Source organism: Podarcis pityusensis (assembly GCF_964106645.2).
Source record: "Podarcis pityusensis genome assembly, chromosome: 10".
NCBI classification, from domain to species: Eukaryota; Metazoa; Chordata; class Lepidosauria; order Squamata; family Lacertidae; genus Podarcis; species Podarcis pityusensis.
In genome coordinates, this window is record NC_138035.1 from 17,319,235 (window position 1) to 17,344,653 (window position 25,419).

At 46.1% G+C, this 25,419-nt stretch overlaps 1 protein-coding gene across 3 annotated transcripts in view; it reads left to right on the forward strand.

Annotated features, from left to right (window-relative positions):
• Positions 1-7,105: 7,105 nt before the first annotated feature.
• Positions 7,106-25,419, forward strand: part of RERG (RAS like estrogen regulated growth inhibitor) — an 88,037-nt gene continuing 69,723 nt past the window's right edge. Inside the window, exons 1-2 of one of the 3 annotated variants that reach the window (XM_081023280.1) lie at positions 7,106-7,375; positions 17,636-17,814. In XM_081023280.1, the coding sequence (XP_080879406.1) occupies positions 17,754-17,814 (61 nt within the window). In that variant the 5' untranslated portion in view covers positions 7,106-7,375; positions 17,636-17,753. Of the gene's footprint in view, positions 7,376-7,406; positions 7,517-17,635; positions 17,815-25,419 lie in introns of those variants that run through there. The other 2 variants (XM_081023278.1, XM_081023279.1) reach the window with 2 other exon arrangements.

Here is a 25,419-nt window from a genome sequence, read left to right on the forward strand (position 1 = left end):
ATCAAAATAAATATTAAAAACAAGACTAAAAGCAACTGTGCATAAATGAACAGATCCAGTTCAGCCCTACTTCAAAATATGCAGAAAACTAAGGTCCAAAGGTCTGCATGGATATAAAAGTGTTTTTGCCTGGTGCCTAAAAGCAGATAGTGATGGTACCAAGTGTACCTCTCTGGGAACAGAATTCCTCCAGGGACAGGGAGCCACCACCGAAAAGGCCCATTCTGGTGTCACTTCGCTTGTGGGGAGGCACACAGAGACGGGTCCATGCACTACATATTGAGTCACTGAGTTCCACCTATTAATAAAGGTAAAGGTACCCCTGACCATTAGGTCCAGTCGCGGACGACTCTGGGGTTGCAGCGCTCATCTCACTTTATTGGCCAAGGGAGCCGGCGTACAGCTTCCGGGTCATGTGGCCAGCATGACTAAGCCGCTTCTGGCAAACCCAGAGCAGCGCACGGAAATGCCGTTTACCTTCCCGCTGGAGCGATACCTATTTATCTACTTGCACTGTGTGCTTTCGAACTACTAGATTGGCAGGAGCAGGGACCGAACAATGGGAGCTCAACCCGTCGTGGGGATTCGAACCGCCAACCTTCTGATCGGCAAGCCCTAGGCTCTGTTTAATCCACAGCGCCACCCGCGTCCCTTCCACCTATTAATACTGTACTTCATTCCTTTTTATTTGCCTTGAAACTACTGCCTTCCACTCTTGCTGACTGACCCACCCAGAAGTCATGTCTACCTGCTGCTCGATAGGAGAAGAGGCTGTAAAATCAGCTCCTAGCCTTTCCTATCAAACGAGTAAACAAGCCCATTGTAGCCTGCATTTCAATCAGCTTAAGGAAAGCCCCTCGGACAGGCAAAATATGGTTTCATTCAATCAGCCAAAGCGAAGCCTGACCGAGATCTCCTCTGAAGGCTTTGCAGCTTAAAACAATTGTTTCCCGAGACAGGAAGACAGTCTGGCAAATAAAAAGGCCTGGGTGACATTTCCCCCAAAGATGAATGTAGATGGTAAGTGGGATCTACAACAAAATGTTGCAGCGCTGCTGCTCAGTGTTTCAGGGTACCTCCATACGGACAACAATTTGAAGAACGGATCTAAGCACAAACTGGGAAATTTAGCTTTGTGCCATTAAAGTGCCCATGCAGATTGCTGGGGTTGTGGGATTTGTGTTTAACAATAATTATTATTACGGTCGTAGACCAGCGTGTGGAGTTTGTGTGTTTTTGCAGGTGTGTCCTGCAACATGCCATTGATGCATTAATACTGCATTCATGGTGGATTTATACTGGACTGTCCACACACCACTGCACACTTTATTAGTCGTTCCATAAGGCTACCCCAATGCTTCCACATTAGTGCCATCTGGAGGGGCGCTACTGCACTGCAGTGCAACGAAAGCAAAACGGCAACAAAAATCCGGAACAAAAAGCTATAGGCATTTAGCAGAAGCAAATGGCATTGAAAGTGTGATCTTTTATAGCTGAGACTGAATCTCAGGGTTGTGGCTTTGAGTCCCGCGTTGGGCAAAAGATTCCTGCATTGCAGGGGGTCGGACTAGATTACCCTTGCGGTTCCATCCCACTCTATGGTTCTATGCTTGTCTAGGATTGCCCCTAAGGCACAATAAAATGGACATCTGGATGTTCCTGAAGCATATACCCTAGCACAACAAATCCACTTTTAAAAGGAAACTAATTTTTGCAGTTAGGAAAGTGGCGTGGGTATACATTGAAAAGCGTGGGGGGAATGATGATTTGCAGGAAGACATCTAAACACCTTGTAGTCAAATCAGGATGAATGCTCATTGCCTGAATAACCTACTCACAAGCAAACCAGAACGGACACTCAATAAAGACCAGATAGGATCTAACCTCCTCGTAAGCTTTGTGCAAGCAAAGCAGGGCAAATGTTCAGGAGCCTAGAATACGTCGGCCACGCTGATTTCCACATTTGGAAGTGGTTGTTTCCACTGCTGAAATTCTCTGATTGTGATGGATTTCTCTGGAGCCTCATGAGATCTTCGAAAACTTGCGCAAATCCATTTTAATTGCACCGACTTGTGGAAACATCCAGCTTAACCTAGACTGGTTGCCCGTTACTGTGTAGAGTTTGTGTTAAAATTAATCCTCTTAGAAAGATTTCTCCATGAAACAGATGCCATCTGGCCACCTTTTCTGTCTCTCAGAAACGGTAATCAGTCTGGCTCTGGACAGAGAGTTGACGATTACAGAAACTAAACTTGTCTACGCTCCGGGCCATATGCACAAAATAGCAGCCACTCAGTGGCCCCTTGAAGTTGCTCCACCAAGGCCAAACGAGACGCGTGGAGGCAGCAGGCTCAAGCTTTGAACCAAGCAACCTGGCATACGAGGAGAGGAATTGCTGCTCCACAGTGCCCCTGCCTTGAGAATGGCAGGAAGGGAAACTGCAACTCCGAAGTGATCAGGTAAACCTGGAAAGCCCAGCAGCAGTAGGGTAGTGGTAAATTCACCAGTGCTATATCTCTTCCCTATAGTCATAGCCACGTCCACTCACAGCTGCATACCTTTCTAATAAAAGGTAAAGGTAAAGGGGCCCCTGACCATTACGTCCAGTCGTGACCGACTCTGGGGTTGTGACGCTCATCTCACTTTACTGGCTGAGGGAGCCGGCGTACAGCTTCCGAGTCATGTGGCCAGCATGACTAAGCCGCTTCTGGCGAACCAGAGCAGCGCACGGAAACGCCGTTTACCTTCCCGCCGGAGTGGTACCTATTTATCTACTTGCACTTTGACATGCAAGGTTGGCAGTAGCTGGGACCGAGCAACAGGAGTTCACCCCGTCGCGGGGATTTGAATTGCTGACCTTCTGATCGGCAAGTCCTAGGCTCTGTGGTTTAGACCACAGCGCCACCCGCGTCCCTACCTTTCTAATAGGATACAGCAATTTGTATCCAAAGAAAGAGAAGGCAGGAAGGAAGGAAGGAAGGAAAGAAGGAAGGAAGGAAGGAAGGAAGGAAGGAAGGATCAAACAAACAAGCAAACAAAGAACTGCCTGACACTATAGGTAGCCATATCAGTCAGTACAATGGCCTTACTACCCATTGTGCCACCCACGTAGATTTTTTTCATATCTCACGTTAAGTGGATTATGCAGCGAAATCTTTAGTTGGCCTTCTTCAGACCATTTGCTAACAAAGAACGTGGCCTTTCATCCAAATGCTTCATGGCACTCCATTGACTGCAGCCGACAAATTGTCTTTAGGTATCCAGGCAACGGAGCCGGTAAACATTTCCATCAGCTTCCCTTTTTGTTCATTCAAAAAAGGAAAAGGAAAAGGGGGGCTGGTCAACAAGCCAATCTGTGGGCCAGTCCTTTTGGTCTAGCAACACTAAGGCATGGGGGGGGGGCAGGATTGATTCACAGATGAAGACTCACTGCTGGCTGATCGCTGCTTAGCTTCAGAACCATTCATGTTTAGACCAATTGATTCACAATGTTTTGGACAAGGGATTTCATCCCCCTGCAAGCAAACCTCAAATATACAGAGATCCATATTCTGTTAAATATGAAACACTGGCTGGCAGCACTGCACTGAGATTGCTTAATGCATGTGTGAATAGGGCAGTGATAGGAAGTGAGGTTCTTTGAAACGCCATGGTGCACCTGTACCAGCAAAGCGGGATGCCTTCATCTGCCCCTCTTGCAATAAAATATGTCTCTCCCATATCGGTCTCTGCAGCCACAGAAGGTGTTGTAACTCTCCAACAGTTTGAGGTGCACTCTTGTCTTTTGAGATAGCCAACAACTGCACCTACCTTCCTCTCAAGTCACCCCAATCAACCATCTTGCTGTAGACCCTGGGGCTCCAGTGCTGGGATAGCTCAGTCAGTAGAGCATGAGGCTCTTGATCCCAGGGTCATGGGTTCGAGCCCCGTGTCGGCCAAAAGATTCCTGCATTGCAGGGGGCTGGACTAGATGACCCTCATCATCCCTTTCAACTCTACGATTCTGTGAAATGCATGGAGCACCCTCCACTGGCATTGATTCTCTTCACACGCATCCCTTTGAGGGTGCTCAGCTGTCCCCTTCGATTCACGTGAATGGGAGCATCCTGGATATGCCACTGTACCCAGACTTTGTAATTCCTTATGTAGGGAAGTTCATCTTGCTTACGGCTTGCTGGGCATTCCAACACAGTGTGAAGACCTTCTTTCCTTTATTTAGTTGATTTATAGCCAGCTTACTATATGACAAACCTAGACAGCATCTTAAAAAGCAGAGACATCACCTTGCCAACAAAGGTCCGTATAGTTAAAGCTCTGGTTTTCCCAGTAGTGATGTATGGAAGTGAGAGCTGGACCTTAAAGAAGGTTGATCGCCGAAGAATTGATGCTTTTGAATTATGGTGCTGGAGGAGACTCTTGAGAGTCCCATGGACTGCAAGAAGATCAAACCTATCCATTCTGAAGGAAATCAGCCCTGAGTGCTCACTGGAAGGACAGGTGCTGAAGCTGAGGCTCCAATACTTTGGCCACCTCATGAGAAGAGAAGACTCCCTGGAAAAGACCCTGATGTTGGGAAAGATTGGGGGAACAAGGAGAAGGGGACAGTGAGAGGACAAGATGGCTGGACAGTGGTCTCAAAGCTACTAACATGAGTTGGACCAAACTGCAGGAGGCAGTGGAAGACAGGAGTGCCTGGCGTGCTCTGGTCCATGGGGTCACGAAGAGTCGGACACGACTAAACAACAACACTATAGAGAAAAATATACTGAAGCCATTTGCAATCAGGTGTCTCTTTTTAAGTTTCATGGTGCGAGGTTGATTTGCATACCTCAAATAGATACTGAAAATTAATAGAAGTCACAAAGTTTCACGGGTTCCCACAGCGATAGGATAGATTGCTGATGGGAGCGTTTTAATCCAGCCTTTTGTGAGCACAAATGTGGCCTGTAGGTGGTGCTATCAAACTGCGTTTGCACCAGGCAGTTGGCACCAATGATCTCATGGAAGAAGCATTATTTCTCCCCCCCCCCCCCCCTGCTATGTAGCTTTCGAACTTTAACATTCCACTTGGGTGAGTTTTGCTTTTTTAAAAAAAATAAAATAAAATGCCACAATAGGTGTCAACATAGCACACTAATGCCTCTGCTGCCTGCTTCACTAAGGGGCATGTACTTTCTGAAGAATGGGAGGGTGGGTTGCTTGCTTTGGAGGGGGGGGGGATATCAATGCCTTACTTTCTTTCAAAAGGTGGACCTTCAGGCATGCTTCTGAGGAGGGGAATTGAAAGCAATTGATTAAGAGACCAATTAAGCAGGTGGGAGATGGAGGTAAATCTTGAACAAGGCCCAAAGACAGAAGGACCATATGAATGGGCTGAGACCTGAATTCTAGCACGTAACCTGCCAGATCTTTTCTTCATCTTTCTGCTGTTAATAAATATATATTATTTCAAAGCGGGGGAGCATGTACCTAAGGCGCTGGCTTTTCAGGGAGTGGCATATTTTGGGAGGGGGGGATGGTAGTTACACAAGCCTCTAGCTCAATGCCTAAGAGCCATTATGGAAAAAGAATAACAGAGATTCTAGTCCTATCGGGGTTTGACTCATCGCCAATTTCCAGGCCTGCATTGAAGCAGACCTCATGTGGGTTGCAAAGACAATTTGCCGGAAAACCTCTATGGACCGGTATTGATTCTTTCTCCCCTTCTTGCAAGCCTCGTCTCATTTCTAAGAGAGTACCTTGAATTAAAAATAACCTCTGAGCAGTAACAACTGATTGGAAACGTGCTTCTTTTCAAAGTGAAGAAACAAGCTGGCTCCCCAAAGCACCCTGTTATATCTTGTTAAAGGGCTCTTAAAGAAAAATGTTCACTGAGAATAAAGCAAATATATATGGACGTGGAATTTGGTCACAAATTGCTCCAGAGGCTACTTCACTCGAAAGCGCATCCCGTAAGTTCATAATTCGAAGTGGTATTGAAAAGGGGCCAAGGCTAGACAGCATCTGTTCCCAAGCAGATGTGTTGAACAACTCCCATCAGCACCAGCCAGAATGGCCAAAGGTCAGGGATGATCATCGTTTCAGTCCAAAAAAATCTGAAGGGCACCAGGCTGATATTAAGAATGAACCCAAGCTGACAGTAGAAGTGGGGCATACACTGACAGCCTTCCACAAACTTCTCTAATTCTCTTTTAAAGCCATCCAAGTTGGTAGCCATCGCTGCCTCTTGTGGCAGGGAGTTCCACAGTTTAACTACATGCACCATGGGGGGAAAGCATTTTCTTTTCGCCTGCCCTGAACCTTCCAACATTCCGCTTTAGCCAACATTCAGTATTAGGAGAGCAGGAAAAGTTTTATTTATCCCAGTGGTTCTCAAAGGGCATGGTGCACCACACAGGTCTGGCAGAAGAGGATGAGAAGGACATTCAAGGACATTCCAGTAAACGTTTCGACATTTCTGTGTAATATAGTATACTACCACAATTTATTTATTTGCAGAATATGGATAGATATCTTTTCAGAAGGAGAGGAAGAGCATCCAGTGAAGCTGAGGACAATCCCAGTTGCCGTTTATAATTATATTTTGGGAATGATTCGTGTTCTTCGGTAGTTGCATTGTTTTATACTTACTGGATGTCCCCTGATTATATTATAAAGCAGCTGTGTTCTATGTTATTCATCAAGCACCGCTAGGGGTTGTTTCTTTTTGTTTTCCAATGTATTTCTAATAGAGAAAAAAATTCGGTGAGCAAATTTTTATGCTGAAAGTGTGGCCCAGAGAGGGGAAAATTGAGAACTGCTGCTCTGGCCACTTTTATCATTCCGTACGCATTATTTTGTACTCCACGCTTCCCTTTTACTCGCCTTTTACCCAAACTAAACAAAAAACCAGTGCGGCCACCTTTCCTCATCGGGGAACTGTTCCAACTTTTGGGGTCGTGCGTTCTTCTCGCTGCGCAATTACGCGCGCCCTAGAAAATAAACTCTGCCTCCCCACCTCTCCCGGCTGCCATTTTTTGGTATGCGGTCCCCCGAGCCGCCTTGAAGCCCGGCGGCCTGCCGGTGGCGCCCTAGAGCTTCCTTTTCCCCCTATTGAAAAAACCGGCGGCGTGATTCGTTGCTCCCACAGCTTTGCCGGCAAGCGAGGGAGACGCGTCGGGCTGCTTTGGAGTGTTGCGCGCCGCGCCGCCTTTTTTAACGCCGCAGTCTCTGCCGCTAGCCGAAGAATCCGGGAGGCTGTCCATGGCTCGGCGGCGCCTCTGATCCGGACGCCGGGTCCCTTCGTTGCTGCAGCGCCGCAGAGTTGCCGGGCTGGAGGCGGGCGGGGAAAGACCTGACCTCGAGGGGCCGCCTCCCGGAGCGCAGGCTGAGCGAGGTGAGTCGGTTTCGCCGGATAGGAGACCGAGGGTCGCTGCGCGTTTGGAAGGGTGACCCCCCCCCCTCCATCGCTGCGGCAAAAGCACGAGGAGAAAAGTGCCGCCGCCACAAGCTTGCAGATCTCCGGGATCGTGGGCGGGTAATTTGCATGTAAAATGTGCCGGAAAGGAAGAGTTTTGTTTCGTCCTTCCCAAGGATGAGCGGAGGGAAGTCTCCCAGGTTTAAAAGCCAGAGCATGAGACTCTTAATCTCAGGGTGGTGGGTTCGAGTGCCGCTTTGGGCGAAAGATTCCTGCATTGCAGGGGGTTGGACTAGATGACCGTTGGGGTGCCTTGCCACTCTACGGTTCTATGATTGTCAGGCAGAAAAGGACAGCGAGAGAAAGAGTGAAAAAGGAGACGCACTTCCTGGAAGGGGGTCCTCCTTTTGCGTGTGAGGGACCTCTTTGCAGCAACAACACCACAAAACTGCAAGCTTACATATCTTGCTTATTATTTTTATCGGTTGCATTTATGCCCCACCTTTTTCCTCCTGCTCCTCATTTAATCTGCACAGCAATCCTGCGAGGTAGGTTAGTTTGAGAGACAGCAGCTGGCCCAAGGTGACCCGGCAAGCTTCATGGCTGAGCGAGGATTCGAACACTGGTCTCCCAGGTCCTGGTCAGGAACGCTCACTATTATGTCTGCTCAGAAGTACGTTCACTGGGACAGGATCGCAGCCGCTGAGGAGGCAGGTGCAGGAAGGTGTGGTGGGTGGGTGTATATTTTGAAGCTTTTTGCTCCTCTCCAGTGTAGAAGAGGTTGAGGGAGTTAGTTGCAGAGAGGTTGGCGTCTTCTGCTCTTTCGTCGAAAGCATCTCCTGGCACCTTTAAAGGCTGTTAGATTTATGGGGGTAGAAGCTTTCGAGGCTCTCAGGAAGTGGGCAGACGTCCACCAAAGCTGGTGCTTCTGTTGGACTATAAAATGGCTCGGTATTCTCCCCAGCCGCACACCCACAAATCTGGGATTCAGCAACGGATCTCCCTCATCTGTTACCTGCGTGGCTCATTCGCAAAGCAGAGCCTCCTGGGCTGTTTAGGAATCCTGGCTTCTCAATCTTAGGAACTTTTTCCACCCGCCAAGGCAATGTTGGGCTGCTAGGACTGGAGAGACTGGGAGCCCCTCCAGACTGTGTTTTTGTGGGGGGGGGGGATGATGCAATGATAGTGGTGGATTTTGGTACTTATTTTCTTTTTGAATTGCATTTATATACCAGCGTTTCCTCCAAGGAACCTCCAATGTGGTTCTCCTTACTCTCCATTTTATCATCACAACAACCTGCAAGGTAGGTTCGGGGTTGAGAGACTGGGACTGGCTCAAGGTCACCCAGTAAGCTTCGTGGCTGAGTGTGGATTCGAATCCTGGTCTCCCAGGTCCTGATCCAGCAATCAGAGCACCAACTGGACCATCCAAACTTCAGTCGGTTTTATCTGTTCTTCTGAGATGCTTCTCCGATGTCATGTCATTATTGCTATAGAGGCAACGAAAGTGTTAACAAAAGCCGGACAAAAACCAAAGGAACGTTTATGGTCTTTAAAAGTTGTGGAAATTCTGCAGGAAGTTACGGGACGTGCACTGATTTGGGAATGAAACAGTATGTCCGCCCCAAAACTTTTGCAGGTGCAAACAATATTGATGGTGGGTTTGCACATGACCAGCCTGATACCATGAGTTCAAATCAGCATGGATGCACAATAAAAAGGGTATCTTGGAAGGGCCCTGAGGTTCAGTTCCACTTCTGCAGCTCCATAAGTCACTGGGTGACTTTAAACTAGTCCCCCTCCCCCCCCTCTTAACATACCACCTACACTGCAGGGTTGTTGTGATGTTAAAAGGAGGGAGAACTAGCTATGCTGCCCTGAACTCTTTGGAAGAAGGGTGGGTTATAAATGAATGGTGAAGGTACTCTGCATGTGTTCAGAGGTACAGTTTTCTTTTCTTTTTCTTAAAAGAAGTTCACGTTACAGTGGTACCTCGGGTTAAGTACTTAATTCGTTCCAGAGGTCCGTTCTTAACCTGAAACTGTTCTTAACCTGAAGCACCACTTTAGCTAATGGGGTCTCCTGCTGCTGCCGCGCTGCTGGTGCACGATTTCTGTTCTCATCCTGAAGCAAAGTTCTTAACTTGAAGCACTATTTCTGGGTTAGCGGAGTCGGTAACCTGAAGTGTATGTAACCTGAAGTGTATGTAACCCGAGGTACCACTGTATATGTTTCCACCACCAAAATCTAGGCCAGAGTTTAATTTACCTTGCCTGGGAGCATGGCTGCTCAGAAGTCCTGCACTCTCACTGCATGCCTAGGCCAAATGTAGATATTTGGGGATCAGCTGTGGCTATCTCAATGCTCTGAGAAAGGTCTCTTGCACATGCTTGGAGGGCACGGACCTCCATCCTTAATTCATGTATTTTCAGGGTGATCTTAGTGGCACAGAAAACTTGTTCTATTTCAAGCTCAATAATCTGAACTACCAGTACAGTATTCCAGGCTTTGGCAAATCTCCCTTCTGGGGAGGGGGGGAACCTTACATAAGCTAAAAGTGTCCGGGGGCCAAAATGCTTGAGATCATTTGGTAGCTCAGGAGCTACCAAAGAGCTATGCTAGTGTGTCAGTTTGGTACAGCTGAAGGTTACTTTTTGTCGTCTTCTTTTTTTAAATAAAAACTTGTAATTGTTTTGATTTAGACCATAAGACGCTTTGTAATTATAGACCAAACATCCCTTCCCTCTTGGTATGCCTTATTATGGACTTGGTAAATCACAAAACTGTATCCTATACTTTTGTTTGCTGGCAATTGTGACAACTTTCCCTTTTTAAAAATTAACTTTTCTTTCATTTCTTTTCCTTTTTTTAAAAAAAAACTTGTTTGTTATCAAAATAAAGTAAATGGAGCAGCATGTTGTTTTTTAGGGGGAAAATCTGTCCTGCCTTATTTTCAAAAACGGAACTCAAGAGGGGCAAGAATCGCAGTACAGTTTTTGAAAATAGTATATCATGCCCACCTTTTAGGCAAAGTTTTTGTTCCAAAATAAGCCCTGAACAGCAGCAGCACTTTTTAGTTTTACACCTGCTGCTTTTTTAATAGTCTCCCTATCAGGTTCCATGAGTTGTTCATCTGTGCTTTTCTTTTGCCTCTGAGGTTAGCAATTGGTGGGGCAGATTTATACCCAGGGTTGCCAGTTGTTGACTCTTACTTTCTGGATGATCAGAAGCACTTTCATCAGGACACCTTGTCAATGCTGCGTTTCTCTGGCATACTGACTGTCTCCAAGAAACAAGGCTGCACAGTAGCCAAGACAGGAAATAGATGCATATGCCTGCTTTGTTTACGTGTGGCTTTTAAAAATAGCTTTGCAAGGATGAATGAAAGCTCCTGCTTTGTTTAATTTAGCATGAAAATGTTAGTCTCTGGAATAGGATACTCTACTCTAAACCTAAAAGATGTACCACAGTATTATCTCTTACTAGAACAGTTCCAATACATCGGAAGAGCTGCCAGCTTTTGACTTTCACAGAGCTCCTTGTCAGATTTTTTTCTGTTACTTTTGCAAAGCTCAAGAACATTTCCTTCATTCTTTTTGCTAACGTCACCTTACCAACTTCTCTGCCTCCTTCCCCCCCCCATCTCCTTGCAAATATTATCAGTGTTCAAGTGTCTTTGACTCTTGTTCAGGCACACAAAAGGTTTTAATAATAATAATAATTTATTATTCATACCCCACCCATCTGGCTGGGCCTCCCCAGCCACTCTGAGTGGCTTCCAACAAAATATTAAAATACCGTAATACATCAAACATTAAAAGCTTCCCTAAACAGGGCTGCCTTCAGATGTCTTCTAAAAGTCTGGTAGTTGTTGTTCTCTTTGACATCTGGTGGGAGGGCGTTCCACAGAGCGGGTGCCACTACCAAGAAGGCCCTCTGCCTGGTTCCCTGTAACTTGGCTTCTTGCAGTGAGGGAACCGCCAGAAGGCCCTTGGTGCTCGATCTCAGTGTCCGGGTAGAACAATGGGGGTGGAGATGCTCCTTTTAGAAATCCACAAGATGCAATGAATAATAGAGAGGCAATCTTCTGTACGGGATGGCTGTCTTCCAGCTTTGGACATCTTCTTGAGCTGGAGACTGACCAGTTTCAGAGGTGGGGCAGGTGTGGAATATAATATGTGTTCTTTGTGGTGGATCTCTGCAACATGCAATAGGCATAAGGAGAGCTTTGCTAGATCAGACCAAAGGGCTATGTAGCCTAGCATCCTGTCCCCACAATGAAACAACCAGATTCCTGCGGGAAGCCCACAAGGAGGGTATAACAGCCCTTACCTCTATTCTGATTCCCCAAAACTGGTCTTCAGAGGCATGCTGTCTCTGTTACTTAAGGTAACACTGATCGCTCTCTATTAACCATTGATAGCCAGCAACTTGGATGGCTTTAAAAGGGGTTAACCAAATCAACTGAAAACAAAAGCTATTATCACATCTTATGGTAGTGAAGGTCATCGCTTTAACTATGGGCTCGTCCACACTTCCGCCACTTTCCCCCAGAAAACTTGTTATTTGCTGCCAAATCGGAACAAGCGTAAAAGCGGATTGACGTTTGTTCCAATTGAGCGATAAACGGCAGGTTTTCCTGGGGAAAGTGGTGGGTCCAACAAAAAGTCTCTCAGACCCATGCCTAGAAAGTACAGGACAAGCAGAAAACCTCAGTTTCTAGGCCTAGGAGAAGCAAAAGTATGGATGAGCCCATGTGCCAAGTGCAGAAATATAATTTCCCCTCTGTCCATTCAGCTTCATTAGATGACCCTGAGTTCCAGTATTTTGAGAGAAGCCTACCAACTTTTCCCCTCCCCACTGTGTACACTTTGTATTCCTCTGTTGCATTCTCCCTTGCTCACCGTTTTTCTACCCCAAAAAGCTCCAAGTGTTGTAATCTTTCCTCACAGGGGAGTTGCGCTGTCTCCTTGATTATTTGGCTTGCTCTTTTCTAAACCTTTTTGCAGCTCTACCTCACCTTTTTTGAGGTGAGGATACAGAGCTGTTCATGACATAGCAAGTGTGGCCGTGCCACAGATTTGCACAAAGGAATTATGATAATTGGCAGCTTTATTTTCAATCCCTTTCGTTATGACCCATGACATAGAAGTTTCCTTTTTCACAGCTTTTACACTTTGGGGAGACGTTTTCGGAGAGTAGAGTGTTGGTTTGTTTTTACTTGTATCTTTCTCACCGGCCTTTTGGCCTACTGAGGCCTTCGGTAGATTATTATTTTTTGCCAGTATTATAAACACCCCTGAGCCAACAAGATAGCTCTGGGAACAAAGTTATGATGAAAAAGAGCTCCAAAGGCATCAGCTGCAATCCAGAACAGAATTAAACATGTTTAAACCAAATTATTTCAGTGAGCTGAATTTATTGGATGGTGGTCACCGTGTTGTCTGACTGCAAAGTCCTGGATCCTGGATTCATAGAGGTGGAATGGACTATGAGGTTCAGTCGAAACCTCTTTGCATTGCAGGAACCTTTTACCCAACATGGGGCTCAAACCCTCGACCCCTGAGATTAAGAATCTCATGTTCTACAGACTGAGGTATCCCCTCAGAGTGCTAAGCTTGGAGAGCCCAACTATGTGCTTCTTACACATAAAAAAATGAATTCTAAATTCTGTTCCAAGCAAAGTTGGATTTATTTACTTATTGCCAGCCCAATAAATCAGGCAAGAGCAGTGTTAGAAACTTACTTAAAGTGAAATAAGTCAGTGTTTAGTGAAATAACTTGGCACCGAGCACTAAAGTATGCATTTGTGCAAGAACATTCAATTACCTCTCAAAAAAAACCCCAGTGGAATCACTTCACATGCCCAGCTGTCAGTCCTCAAGTCAAATAATGGTTGCTTGGCCATAGTATGGGTGAAAAGGATCTCAGGGCTGTAGTTGATCATTAACAGTGTGATGCAGCTGCAAAAATAAGAAAAGAGCCAGTGTGGTTTAGTGGTTAGAGTGCTGGTCCAGGATCTGAGAGATCAGGCTTCAAATCCCCAGTCAGCCATGAAGCCAACTGGGTAGTCACCAGCTCTCAATGACTCTGAATAGAAATCACATTTTTAAAATGTAAATTAGAACAGATGTGGAAACAATGAGGAAACTAAGGTTCCCCTCCTCTCTCTCTCTCTCTCTCTCTCTCTCTCTCTCTCACACACACACACACACACACACTTTTGCCCCCTTAGTATAAATGCAGATGCAGTATCTCTGAGCATGTGGCATGTTCCTGTAGCAATAGCTACCCAACAGCTGTATCTCAGTGGGTAAAACATCTGCTTTGCATGCCAGAAGGTCTCAGATTTGGTCTCTAGCGTCTCCCAGAAGACTGGGCAGTGGAAGAGATAACTGTTTGGTACCCTGGAAAGCTGATGCCAGTCAGTTTAGAGACTAGATGGATCAGGGGGTCCAACTCTACATACGTTTGTTTCTGTGTTTTCCCACATAACTGATGTCATTTGTAGCCACCCTGTGAAAATAGAGGCTGATGAAGAATACTCTCTACAGTTGCTTGTCAATTGTTAGCATAGCAAAATAATAATAAGTCTTGTTACGATGGCTTTAAATGACACTCCAGGCCAGAGTCTTTTTAGAATCATAGAATCATAGAGTTGGAAGAGACCACAAGGGCCATCGAGTCCAACCCCCTGCCAAGCAGGAAACACCATCAGAGCACTCCTGACATATGGTTGTCAAGCCTCTGCTTAAAGACCTCCAAAGAAGGAGACTCCACCACACTCCTTGGCAGCAAATTCCACTGTCGAATAGCTCTTACTGTCAGGAAGTTCTTCCTAATGTTTAGGTGGAATCTTCTTTCTTGTAGTTTGGATACATTGCTCCGTGTCTGCAGATATGTTCTGTAACACAACAACAACAACAACTTTTTTATTTGTACCCCGTCCACTCTGGCCATTTTCCAACAAAGTATTAAAAGCGCAATAAAACACCAAACATTTAAAACTTCCTTATACAGGGCAGCCTTCAGATGTCTTCTAAAAGTCATATAGTTATTTATCTGTTTGACATTTGATGGGAGGCCACTACTGAGAAGGCCCTCTGCTTGGTTCCCTGTAACTTCCCTTCTCGCAGTGAGGGAACTGCCGGAAGGCCCTCAGAGCTGGACCTCAGGCTGAACAATGGGAGTGAAGACACTCCTTCAGGTATTCAGGGTCGAAGCCATTTAGGGCTTTAAAAGTCAGCATCAACATTTTGGATTGTGCTCCGAAACATACTGGGAGCCTGCGTCATTGATTACTTATAACTGCCCCAATATTATCATGAGCACAAATTATTGTGGGTGCACAATAATAAGGACATCTGGAGGGACCCTTGATTTTGGGCAAAGCATCTCTGCGTAGTTGAAGATTACTCACACCCTCTTCCAAAAACGGCCACACTTTTCCTCACAGTTGTCAGTTGTCTCATGCTTTTCTGGGGTGGGCAACTGAGAAGGGTGAGGGGGTCAGTGTTGGTCCACTCCACCTCTTAGCATTTCTCACAGAGAACTCCTCCATCAAGCTGATGAGTGAGATGAGATGGGGCAGGGTGGGGAAAGCTTTTCCGAGCCCTATAATAAAACACCTTTTAAGCCTTGCCTAACCCTGAACTCTGCCCCTGATGCAGAATGCACAAAGGGCTTCTGAGCACTTAAAAGCACAGGGGTTTGTTTAGGGGGAAATGTTGAGAAGCATACCTTTCCCAACTGGTGTGGCTTTTATAGCAATTCCTGAGGACCAATAAAGGGAGTTACAGTAGGCTGTGGGGAGCTGACTCCGCAACGGCGTTAATGGGTTTTTCGTACATTCAGAAACGTAAAAACCTGTATTGGAAGTTAGTTGTCAAGGCCAACTGCTGGCAATAATAATTGCAGCTATCTTGGCTGGGGTGGAAATGGGACTTTTTCAGTATTTTGAGCCTATTATATTGAAGAATGTCAAGACTTTATTCAGCGGTTGTGTGTCCTATGGTATCTATTAACTGTTAGGTAATTTTGCCAAACATGACGTTGACATTCTCTGTTATGCAAGCAAGACAGAAAAGCCCCACATTAAAGCTCCCCTAAAAACAGGAAAGCACAGAGTTGCACCCTCAAAAACAGTCTGAATCTGGATTGGCAGATCATTTTTTAAACAAGGGCCATACTTTGAAATGATTAATTGTTGACAGCTAGTAACGGGCTGCTTAACCCTTTCCTCCCAATTGTAATAGAAGTTTGTGCAGAGTAATTTTCTGATTATGCCCTTTAAAGCATGTTTTTAAGGCAAACTGTTTTGTGCTTTTGTTTTTTTGAAGTGACCAGCCATTGTGCGTAATGAGGCATGGGCTCTGCTCAAGCTGTGATGCCCCCACACAGGAGGAATTGCTAAAGATAGCTTTGACTGAGTTGTCCTCAAATGTGATTGAAGAGCAGAAGGGAGGTGAGGTCTTGGGTTTGTGGGTGATGCTTGGAGGGAGGGGGCTGAAACAAGAACCTACAAGGACCAAATGGAGGGACTGGTTGTCCATACCATGGGTTGCTGGAAGCTGCACTCCTCCATCTGCTTTGCTGCACAACTTTTTTTCCCTGAAACTCATCTGCACAGGAACTGGCAGAAGATGCATGTGTTGTAGTACCAATGGCTTCTGCTGTTGCACCAAGGCTTGAGTTGGTTGTGGTGCAGATGCAAAATGGATTGATCCATTAAGGCCACAGTGGGGCCTTAGCACTTAATCTGTGTTCCCTGCTTCACGCAACAGCACATTAGATTGTACTATTTAGTATGTTAGTCCTATAAAAAGAAATTGGGGGGGGGGGTACAGGAATAATGCAAAGGTCACTCCAGATGCATTGTGTTGTTGATGCGCAGGCCTAAATTTTGCCCATTAACATTAACCTAAATTCTGTGTCCTTGTGTCTTCATTCTCCTGGGAGTGGCTTGGGGGTCTTGGAGCACAGCCAGTTGCTGGGAATCACAAGTGAGCTGTGGCTTTTCTTGGATCCTGCTTTTGGACTTCCACCAGGTATCTGGTTGGCTAGTGTGAGAACGAGATGCTGGGATAGATGGGCCTTTGGCCTGATCCAGCAAAGCTCTTATCATGAAGTTACGTGGAAAGGTAGCATCTCAGGGAATAGGGTTCTTGCCAAGATTTCCACATGATTTGCACATCTTTTGTATGCAAGCTTATATATATATATATATATACACACACACACACACACACACACACACACAGACAGACACAGTGGTACCTCGGGTTACATACGCTTCAGGTTACAGATTCCGCTAACCCAGAAATAGTACCTCAGGTTAAGAACTTTGCTTCAGGATGAGAACAGAAATCGTGCTCCGTCGGTGCAGTGGCAACAGGAGGCCCCATTAGCTAAAGTAGTGCTTCAGGTTGAGAACAGTTTCAGGTTAAGAACGGACCTCTGGAACGAATTAAGTACTTAACCCGAGGTACCACTGTATACACAGAGAGAAAGAGAGAATCATACCTTGGGTTACAGACGTTTCAGGTTGCGTTTTTTCGGGTTGCAAACTGCCAAAACCCAGAAGTACCAGAACTTCCGGGTTACTTCCGGGTTTTGGCGGTCACACATGCGCAGAAGCGCCGAATCGCAACCCACACGTGCACAGACGCACTGCTGTGGGTTGCAAACGCTGCATCCGGAGCATCCACTGTGTGTGTGTATATATTATTATATATTTATATATATATATATATATATATGGGATCATTCAGGAAGGGAGTCAAGTCCGTCCATTGCCCCAGCTGTGATCTGAAGAGAGGGGGCTGTAACATGTGATTCTTCTGAACAGAGCCATCATGATGCAGTGGTTTAGAGTGCCAGCCTTGGACCTGGGAGACCAGGGGTCAAATGCCATGGAACTCACTGGGTGACTTTAGGCTAGTCACTCTCTCTCAGCCTAGCCTAGGTAAATGTAATATGCAATATAAAGAAATAGAGCTTTTGCTCTTTTTCTTCTTCCCCCATGCCCGAAGACAGAGAACCACCCCCTGAGCTTTTAGAAAGGAGATTGGTTCTAGGTTCATGGCTTATCGTTTGAGGGCTGCGTCTGACGAAAAGCTCTCCCTGTGGGTCCTTGCGAAACAGGACACACCTCAACCCTCTGCTGAGACCTTGGCAGTGGCTGGCAGCACCCCTGTTCACCTGCTCATTCCTTCTCTTTGGTGGGTCTTTTCCCATTAGGCCCTGCTTGAAAATCACAATGGCACAGTAAGGTGGAAGAAAGGACTTGGCCATTCATCCTTCGTGCCAGTTTGGTTCAGCCAGCGACGTTTCCGCCATCCTCCATTTTCTCCCCGCCATGGCTAAGAGCGCAGAAGTGAAACTGGCCATCTTTGGCCGAGCTGGAGTGGGAAAGTCAGGTATGTCTGCTTTCTCTTCCATTGCTCCTTATTCGGCTTTGTTTTCTTGTGTTTTCAAGATGTATTTTTGCACACAAACACACACACAGCAGAGTTCTGATCCAGCTAAGGCCTCTCACACCCGTAATTCTGTGTTATTTTTTAAAAGGTTGGAACATTTAAGCCACTTTAGGTGCATTAAATAAACTCCGAAGCTGTTGCTGCACACCGAAAAGGTCACAAGAATTGACCTGAGCCAAGATGTGGGAGTTTCTTTTAAAACAGGCGTCGCACTGTGATTGTGTTGGTGACCAAACCCGACCACCCACCATGGTCTCACTGAGTCTTCTGGAATAGCATATAGGGCCAACAGGAGAGGGTCTCAGGCACCTTCAGGGTCCGTGGACTGTCTTCACCCTTCTGTGGAATAAAAATTTGGCCACTAGGACAAACCTGTGTAGGGTAGCTTGGTTGACTAGCCTTTCCTGGAAGATAGGTGAAAAAACCTCAGGTCACAGGTGTAGAAGCAGCCGGCCAGGCCTGTCTTGGTCTGGTCTTTAGGACTCTTCCCAGGCCACACCCCTCCTGAAGCCACTCCCCCTGCCCTAGGCCACACCCCCTCAGTGGCCCTGCACTGTGTCCTCCTTGAGCAATCTTTTTCTTGAATTGTGATAATGCCTGTTGTCTGCCTGGATGGAGAATAAAGAGATGCGTATGTAGAAACCTCCTGATTTTACTTCACAGGGGTAAGAGGTACACCTCTGGCCCTGACCACCTCTGGCCTGCGGCCCCTGGAAGGTTTCCCATGGGAAGAATGTGGCCCTGGAGCTGCTAAAGGCTCCCTCTCCTGTCATAGAAAGTCAGTGGTAAACAAATGAAATGTTTCATCAGACGAGGTCAGCATGACTTTTTGGAAGGACCCAGCTTTGCTGCAATTTACTTCATTCAAAGCATTAGTGCTTTGGAACGGGGGCTGCGTGGAGGGAAAAGCTGCCAGCCTGCTGCTTAACCGATTCCCTCCCTTATGGTCTCCACTTAAAAATTAGCAGTTTGCCAGTTTTTGTCCTCTGACTGGAAGAATTGTTCAGGTTCAAGCGTATTGAAGGGATGGGTGTGAAAGCAAATCAGTTGCTGCTGCGGAAAATGGTAAAATGTCAACGCCTGGTTCTGAATGCTAATAGTTAGTCTGCATATAGCACATTCCAAGCCCTTTGCAGACATCGTCAGTACAATATCCCTGAGAGGCAGGCTGTGAGGATCCCAATTTTGTAGATAAATGGGAATGAACGACTGAAAGCATTGTTTTGGCTAGCATTTTCAGCCCCGCCTCATTTCCAGGGAGCAATGTTGGGGGAGGAGCCTGAGTTCAGTGTCTGCTTTGCTTGCAGGTGGTTCCTGGTTCAATTCTCAGCATCTCCAAGCTGCCAAGCTGGCAGAGACCTCTACCTGAATTTCAGTGTCTGTGTATTGACTACATGCCACTGTCAGTGGAGACAGTGCTGAGCTAGATGCACCAAGGGTCTAACTCAGTATAAGACAGCTCCAACTGGGCTCTAATTAAAGTGCTGGCACCTGGGGAGGCTGCAAAGTGCAGAACACTGGTGTGATGATTTGTAAAGTAGGAGGAAGGTTCAATACCTGTACCCAAAGCATGAGAATGTAACTGAAATCTTCTCTCCCCTTTGATAATTTGCAAGTGCAGTTTCTTGATGGATAGTTGAGTGGGGAGGTGAGGAACTGCTGGATGATTTGGGGGGGCATGGCACTAGAAGAAATGCACAAAGAGGGCTGCAGGGACTGGTTCAAGATTACCCAGGAAGCTCTGAGATTGGGTAATATTTTTTTAACCCAAATCACCCTGCACAAATGCCAACAATTTAGAAACCAGATGTATGTTGTGCTATTTGGTGTTCGTTTATTACATATGCTGAAGTACCGGTTTACAAAATACCTTATTTCCAGCATTGAATGCCATGATTATATTTCTGCTCTGAACTTTGTGCTTGGGTATCAGTCTCTTCTGGCCAATGAAAACAGTGACATTGTCCTGATGATATGCCCTGCAAGGTCCCTGCAAGAGCAACACAGAAAATGAAGGATGTAGGCAACAATACATAATACATAAGAAAAATACATTAAGAATTCATTCAATACATTAGAATGAATAAGATCACTTTCCTGGCTTCTGGCATAGAGGGGAGGGAGGTATGGTTGTTTGTTTTTGTATTTCTTGTTACGTTCAGTTTCTATTTTCTGACTTCATACAGTGCATTTATCACTGAAAAGCTGATAAAAATTATTAGCATGTCCAGCATTTTAGCCACAACAGTATGCTAGCTCAGCCTCTCTGAAGCAGGGGTTTCTCAGACACCACACCATGCCATCGCCCTCCTCCTTTTTCTGCTCTGCAGATGGTTTTCTTGGCAAAGTGTGGTGCTCGCTTTGCAAAAGGGGAAGTCTCTGGACTCTAGCACAGCCACTGGGTTTTCTGCTTGGAGCAGCCTGGCCTTGATGGATGTGCTCAACTCTCAGTTCAAGTAGATAGTTGCCTAATGGATGAGCTTCTCCTTCTCCAGATCTGCAGGGTTTCGCACCATCAAAGGGAGGCCGCTGTTGAATGCAAAGCTGCCAGGAGGAAAGTCTATCCAGCATTATGACTTATGTGGCAGTTCTTTGCACTGCCTGCTTTACTCGACAGGGCTGGCCAGACAGCTGGAGGCCCTTGCCAAGCAGTGTAATCCAAAAACGTTAGCCAAGATCCCGGAGGAGGAGGCCTTGATCCACTATAAAGAGAAAAGTGCATGCAACAGTAAATAAGATGACCGGGACTGCCAGGAGTCCCTGACGGTTGTTCTATCAGTGGTGCGGCTCATAGTTTCTAACCAACAGCCAGACACTAGACTTAAACACTTATGGTCTTCCAAAGTTCAGATCTGGCTCCAAGATTTGGGGTCCCCAGTTCATTTGCCCTTGGGGTCATGGACTGGTTGGATGCAGAGGAATGGTGGAAGTCACCAGCTGGGGAACCCCCAAGGGAAGAAGGCTTAGAGCCCGGGGAATGGTGGTGGGATGATGATGAGTGGTCAGAGTGAGAAGAGGGAGCAGACAGAGCGGAGGAGGTGTTGGAACCTGAAGAGGTAATAGGATTTAGTGAGCAGAAAGGGTCTGTGGCTGAGAGAAGCCCAGAATGAAAGGCAGAAGCTGAAGCAGGAGAGGAAGGAAGCCAAGAAGCAAAGATGGGTCAGGGAGAGGCACGGGTGTCTCCTCATCCTGCTGCAACAAGCTCCCTTCCCTTCTGGTCTCCCAGAACAAGGAGAGGCATGAAACAGGAGGAGCAAAGGCAGGCATGCAGGTGCAGTCTCCGATTGCTTAGGGGAAAAAACCTCTGGATAGGAGGAGACATAGATGGCTGTGGAGGGTGGGGACCTTTAGTGTCTGCTTCATGGGGCAAGACCTACCAGAGATGGGTTGCTCTGCTCATTAGGCATGACAGTCAGCCAAATCTGTGAAGATCGTGTTTTTGCTAATAAAGAGTGAACTCCAACTTGCTTGGTGTGATTTCCTGCTGGCTCGCTCCTGTCCCTTGGGGGGTCCCCGGTGCTTGCCCATGGTGGTGGCGGCTGTGCTGATCACACTGCACACACATTCCCTGACGATGCTGGCTTTTGCCATCCACACCCTGAAGGGTCCTTGCCTTCAGGAAGAAGGCTGGCACTATTAAGCTGATGGCCCCAGGTAGTCTGCACATGTGACCCAGTGCTGAGAGCAGCACAATGCCACACCCTCAGGTAGCCTCAGGTAGCAAGGACCCAGGAGGGGCCCAGCAGTGGTGCAGATCAGAACTCCAGCCTATGTACACAAACTCCCTGCCTCCACCAGCTTGAATAGCACCCGCCTCACCCTCAAACATAGGCATGGCAGGGAACATAGGAAGCTGCCCTGTACTTTGGCCTTTGTCTCATCTAACTAAGTATTGTCCGCAATGACTGGACTCAGCTTTCCTGGCTTTCAGACAAAAGATATGGATATGGTGGGGATTGAACCTGGGACCTTCTGCATGCAAAGCAGATGCTCTGTCACTGAGCCACAGCCCTTCCCCAATCATTGTTGGCCTAATTAAGCTTGTGTTGATGGGGAATTTGCACGCATGGCTGATTGCTCTGGTCAGTTCCCTGCTATCCCCTAGCCCTTCTTGCCAGCCCAGGAGTGGTAGTAGTGGCAGTGTCAGCAGGAGTGGTTTGGGACCTGGCAGGCAGTAGTGGCAATGGGCTTTGCCAGGGCCTCTGGGTTCTAGCATGTATCTCAATATGTGCCATATGCTGGCTTTCCAAAGATGAATATATGGAATACAAGATAGTAGAACAGTTTAATTCCTCAGGGTGGTACTGCAATAAGTTTCACAGTGGACCCACTGAAGAAAAACCTGAAAAAAGAGACAAGGCGCGTACTTTTATAACCTAAGAAAATCTTTAATTTATTTAATTTTTGAAGTGGACCCACTGAAATTAGTGAACATTAAGTTTGGGCCATTAATTTCAGCAAGTCTGCTCTGAGTAAAACTTACTAGACTATCACCCTTTGTTCCTTCCCACCTCCCCCAAGATCACATCCACACCCTACATAACTTCCCCAAAGAATCCCAGGAGCGGTGACGGTACAAATGTTCTTTGAAGGTGTGGTGACCCAAGAAAGGATGCTTTGAGGAATCTCAGTGCACTTTTAACATTTAACCCAGAAACATGGGTGCCATTGAAGGAGGTCCTTCCTGCATCTCTGGGCCAGGGATCCTAAGGAGAGATTTCTTTTTAGGGTGTATTCAGCAAGCTTTCTTTCCCTTTCCAGCGCCTTGATTAAAGGCTTCCTCGCAAAGCTAAAAACAGGCTGGTGAAACTAGTGCTGGGAAGCCTCAGAAGATAAACCAAGAGAAACGGGCCTGTCAAGTGGTCAGTCTGGAATTTCCGTAGCGCTTTCAAATAACTCGTTTGAAAGTTGGTTAGGTTGCAAGCCTTGTTCAGATGCTTGGTAAACCTTTGCTACTAGCAACAACTCTTTTTGCGTGTGCAAAATGGGCCCCTGAGCCACTTCTGCATCTGTTATGTAGAAGAAGTCTGAAGATGCGCCCGTGTGCAATGCATGTTTGCCAGAGAGTTGTGGCTTATTGCAGCTCTTCTTGTAAAGAAGACCCTCCTGAAAAGTGACCATCCTAAGGGAGATGTAGCAGTCACATTTCCTATTTCAGGAAACGACAATTCTCTGAAGGAGTTGCCACTACACCATGCAGGTTTGGGGATCTGGGTTAGTCAGACAGCAATGACAGCATGTGAGGAGTGGGGTTGGGAAGAAAATTGATCCCAGCTGAATCTGTCAGATTTGCACTTTTCTGAAACAGTATGTGAACAGAAGCACAGCAAGCCTTTGAAATTTGCACTTCTGCAAATTTTGCTATGCAGTTCGCTGACCAAACAAGGTTTACAAAAACGGTGAAAGTGTGCATAAAGATGGATATGTTAGTAAAAATGACACAAAAATGTATTGTGTTAGGGGAAATCGTTTACAAAAATGTGCAAGGGTTAGACTGCATATAACAATGTGTTCTATTAGGAAGAATCTGCACTAAAATGCTGGTGAATTTTCATGAGGTTTTCTTAATTTTTTTATTTTAATCACATTTATATGCCACTTTTTTTCTTCCAAAGAGCTCATGGTGGTGTACCTTGAGTGTCCCCATTTCATCTTCACAACAACCTTGTGAGGTAGGTTACTCTGAGAGACAATGACCAGCCCCAGATCACCCAGTGAACGTCATGACTGAGCGAGGATTTTTAATTTTTAAAAAGTCACAAATTGCTGCAAAATGTGGAGAACTGAATTTAAGATTAGAAAAAAATAAACTGACATAACTCAAACTCACAGGTCCTATCATCCCTAGTGAAAAGCAATATATAGAAGAAGGTAAATTACCCAAGTGTAGGGATTGGGGAAATTTTGATTCAGTCCACATTTGAATACAAATCTCCCTTTTTCGCACTTACCACACAGCTTAACTCACAAACCAAAACAGCCATTCTTCAAGAGTTACACTTTTCTGAATTTTAAGATGCCTTTCTCCTGCCAACTGACGCATGTGTTTTTAAAAAAGAGAAGAAGTATAAGCTAGGGTAAAGTTGCATAAAATGCATATAGTTTTGACTATTTGTTGTTGTTTAGTCGTGTCCGACTCTTCGTGACCCTATGGACCAGAGGACGCCAGGCGCTTCTGTCTTCCACTGTCTCCCGCACTTTGGTCAGACTCATGTTTGTAGCTTTGAGAACACTGTCCAACCATCTCGTCCTCTGTCGTCCCCTTCGCCTTGTGCCCTTCATCTTTCCCAACATCAGGGTCTTTTCCAGGGAGTCTTCTCTTCTCATGAGGTGGCCAAAGTACTGGAGCCTCAGCTTCACGATCTGTCCTTCCAGTGAGCACTCAGGGCTGATTTCCTTCAGAATGGATAGGTTTGATCTTCTTGCAGTCCATGGTACTCTCAAGAGTCTCCTCCAGCACCATAATTCAAAAGCATCAATTCTTCAGCGATCAGCCTTCTTTATGGTCCAGCTCTCACTTCCATACATCACTACTGGGAAAACCAGAGCTTTAACTATATGGACCTTCGTTGGCAAGGTGATGTCTCTATACAGTAAATTGTTACATTAGAGAACTTATGCTTTGCAAAAATGTGCATATTAGGCAAAATTGCATACAAACATTGGAGAAATTAGCACTAAAAGGTTGATGGCTTTTCATGTGGACTTGGAAACAATTGCAAATTGATGTGGAAATGTGGGTAACTAGGCTGAAAACTGGAAAAATGAGAAAGCATCACTGACAGATTTTCGGACCCCTATCCAGGTCCCATAAAGAACATAACGGACAATGAGACAGGTCTGCATCCTGTTCTCCTTTTTGCAAATGGCACTCTGTCCCTGATTTTTCTTGCCGAACTAAAAGCCAAGAGCAGGAATGCTGTGAGCCCAAAGGCCTCCAGTTGCCGATCTCGAGTTTCAGAGCTGGTCCCAGAGCTGATGCAGTAGGAAAGATAATAAATGGCAAATTGGCCTGAAAGAGCCTTTTAAGTGAGTTGAATTTCCATAGAACTGCATGCCAGGAGATTAATGGGAGGGAGAGCAAGAGAACGAAAAGGAAAGTGTGCAAAAGGCAGCGCGAGTTGAGTTTCTGCATCGAGATAATTGGTTTCATTCTTCCGTAAACACACATTTGCTTCACTGCTAGGGAGAGAACTGGCTGCAACAACCATTTATTTAGTTATTTGCTAATTACATTATGTGGGTGCAGGAGTGCTATTTCTTCCGTCGCTTTGCGAGTAAGCACAGTCTATCTCTTAATCAATCTCTTAATTACATAGATTTTTGCCTTTTGTGCAAGAAGGTGGTCAATGGAGGGTTTTCTATCTAGAAGAACCCAGGCTCTCTTGCTCCTGAGGACCACTTGCTCGTTCCAACACTTTGGCCTCGTTGAACTTCCTTAATTAAGTCGGACTTGCCTTAATGGCATTCTTGGCGATCTGTTGCACGACGTTGCGCAACAACCGGCTGGTAGCACAATAGACTTGTTTGATTTACTCATCGGAC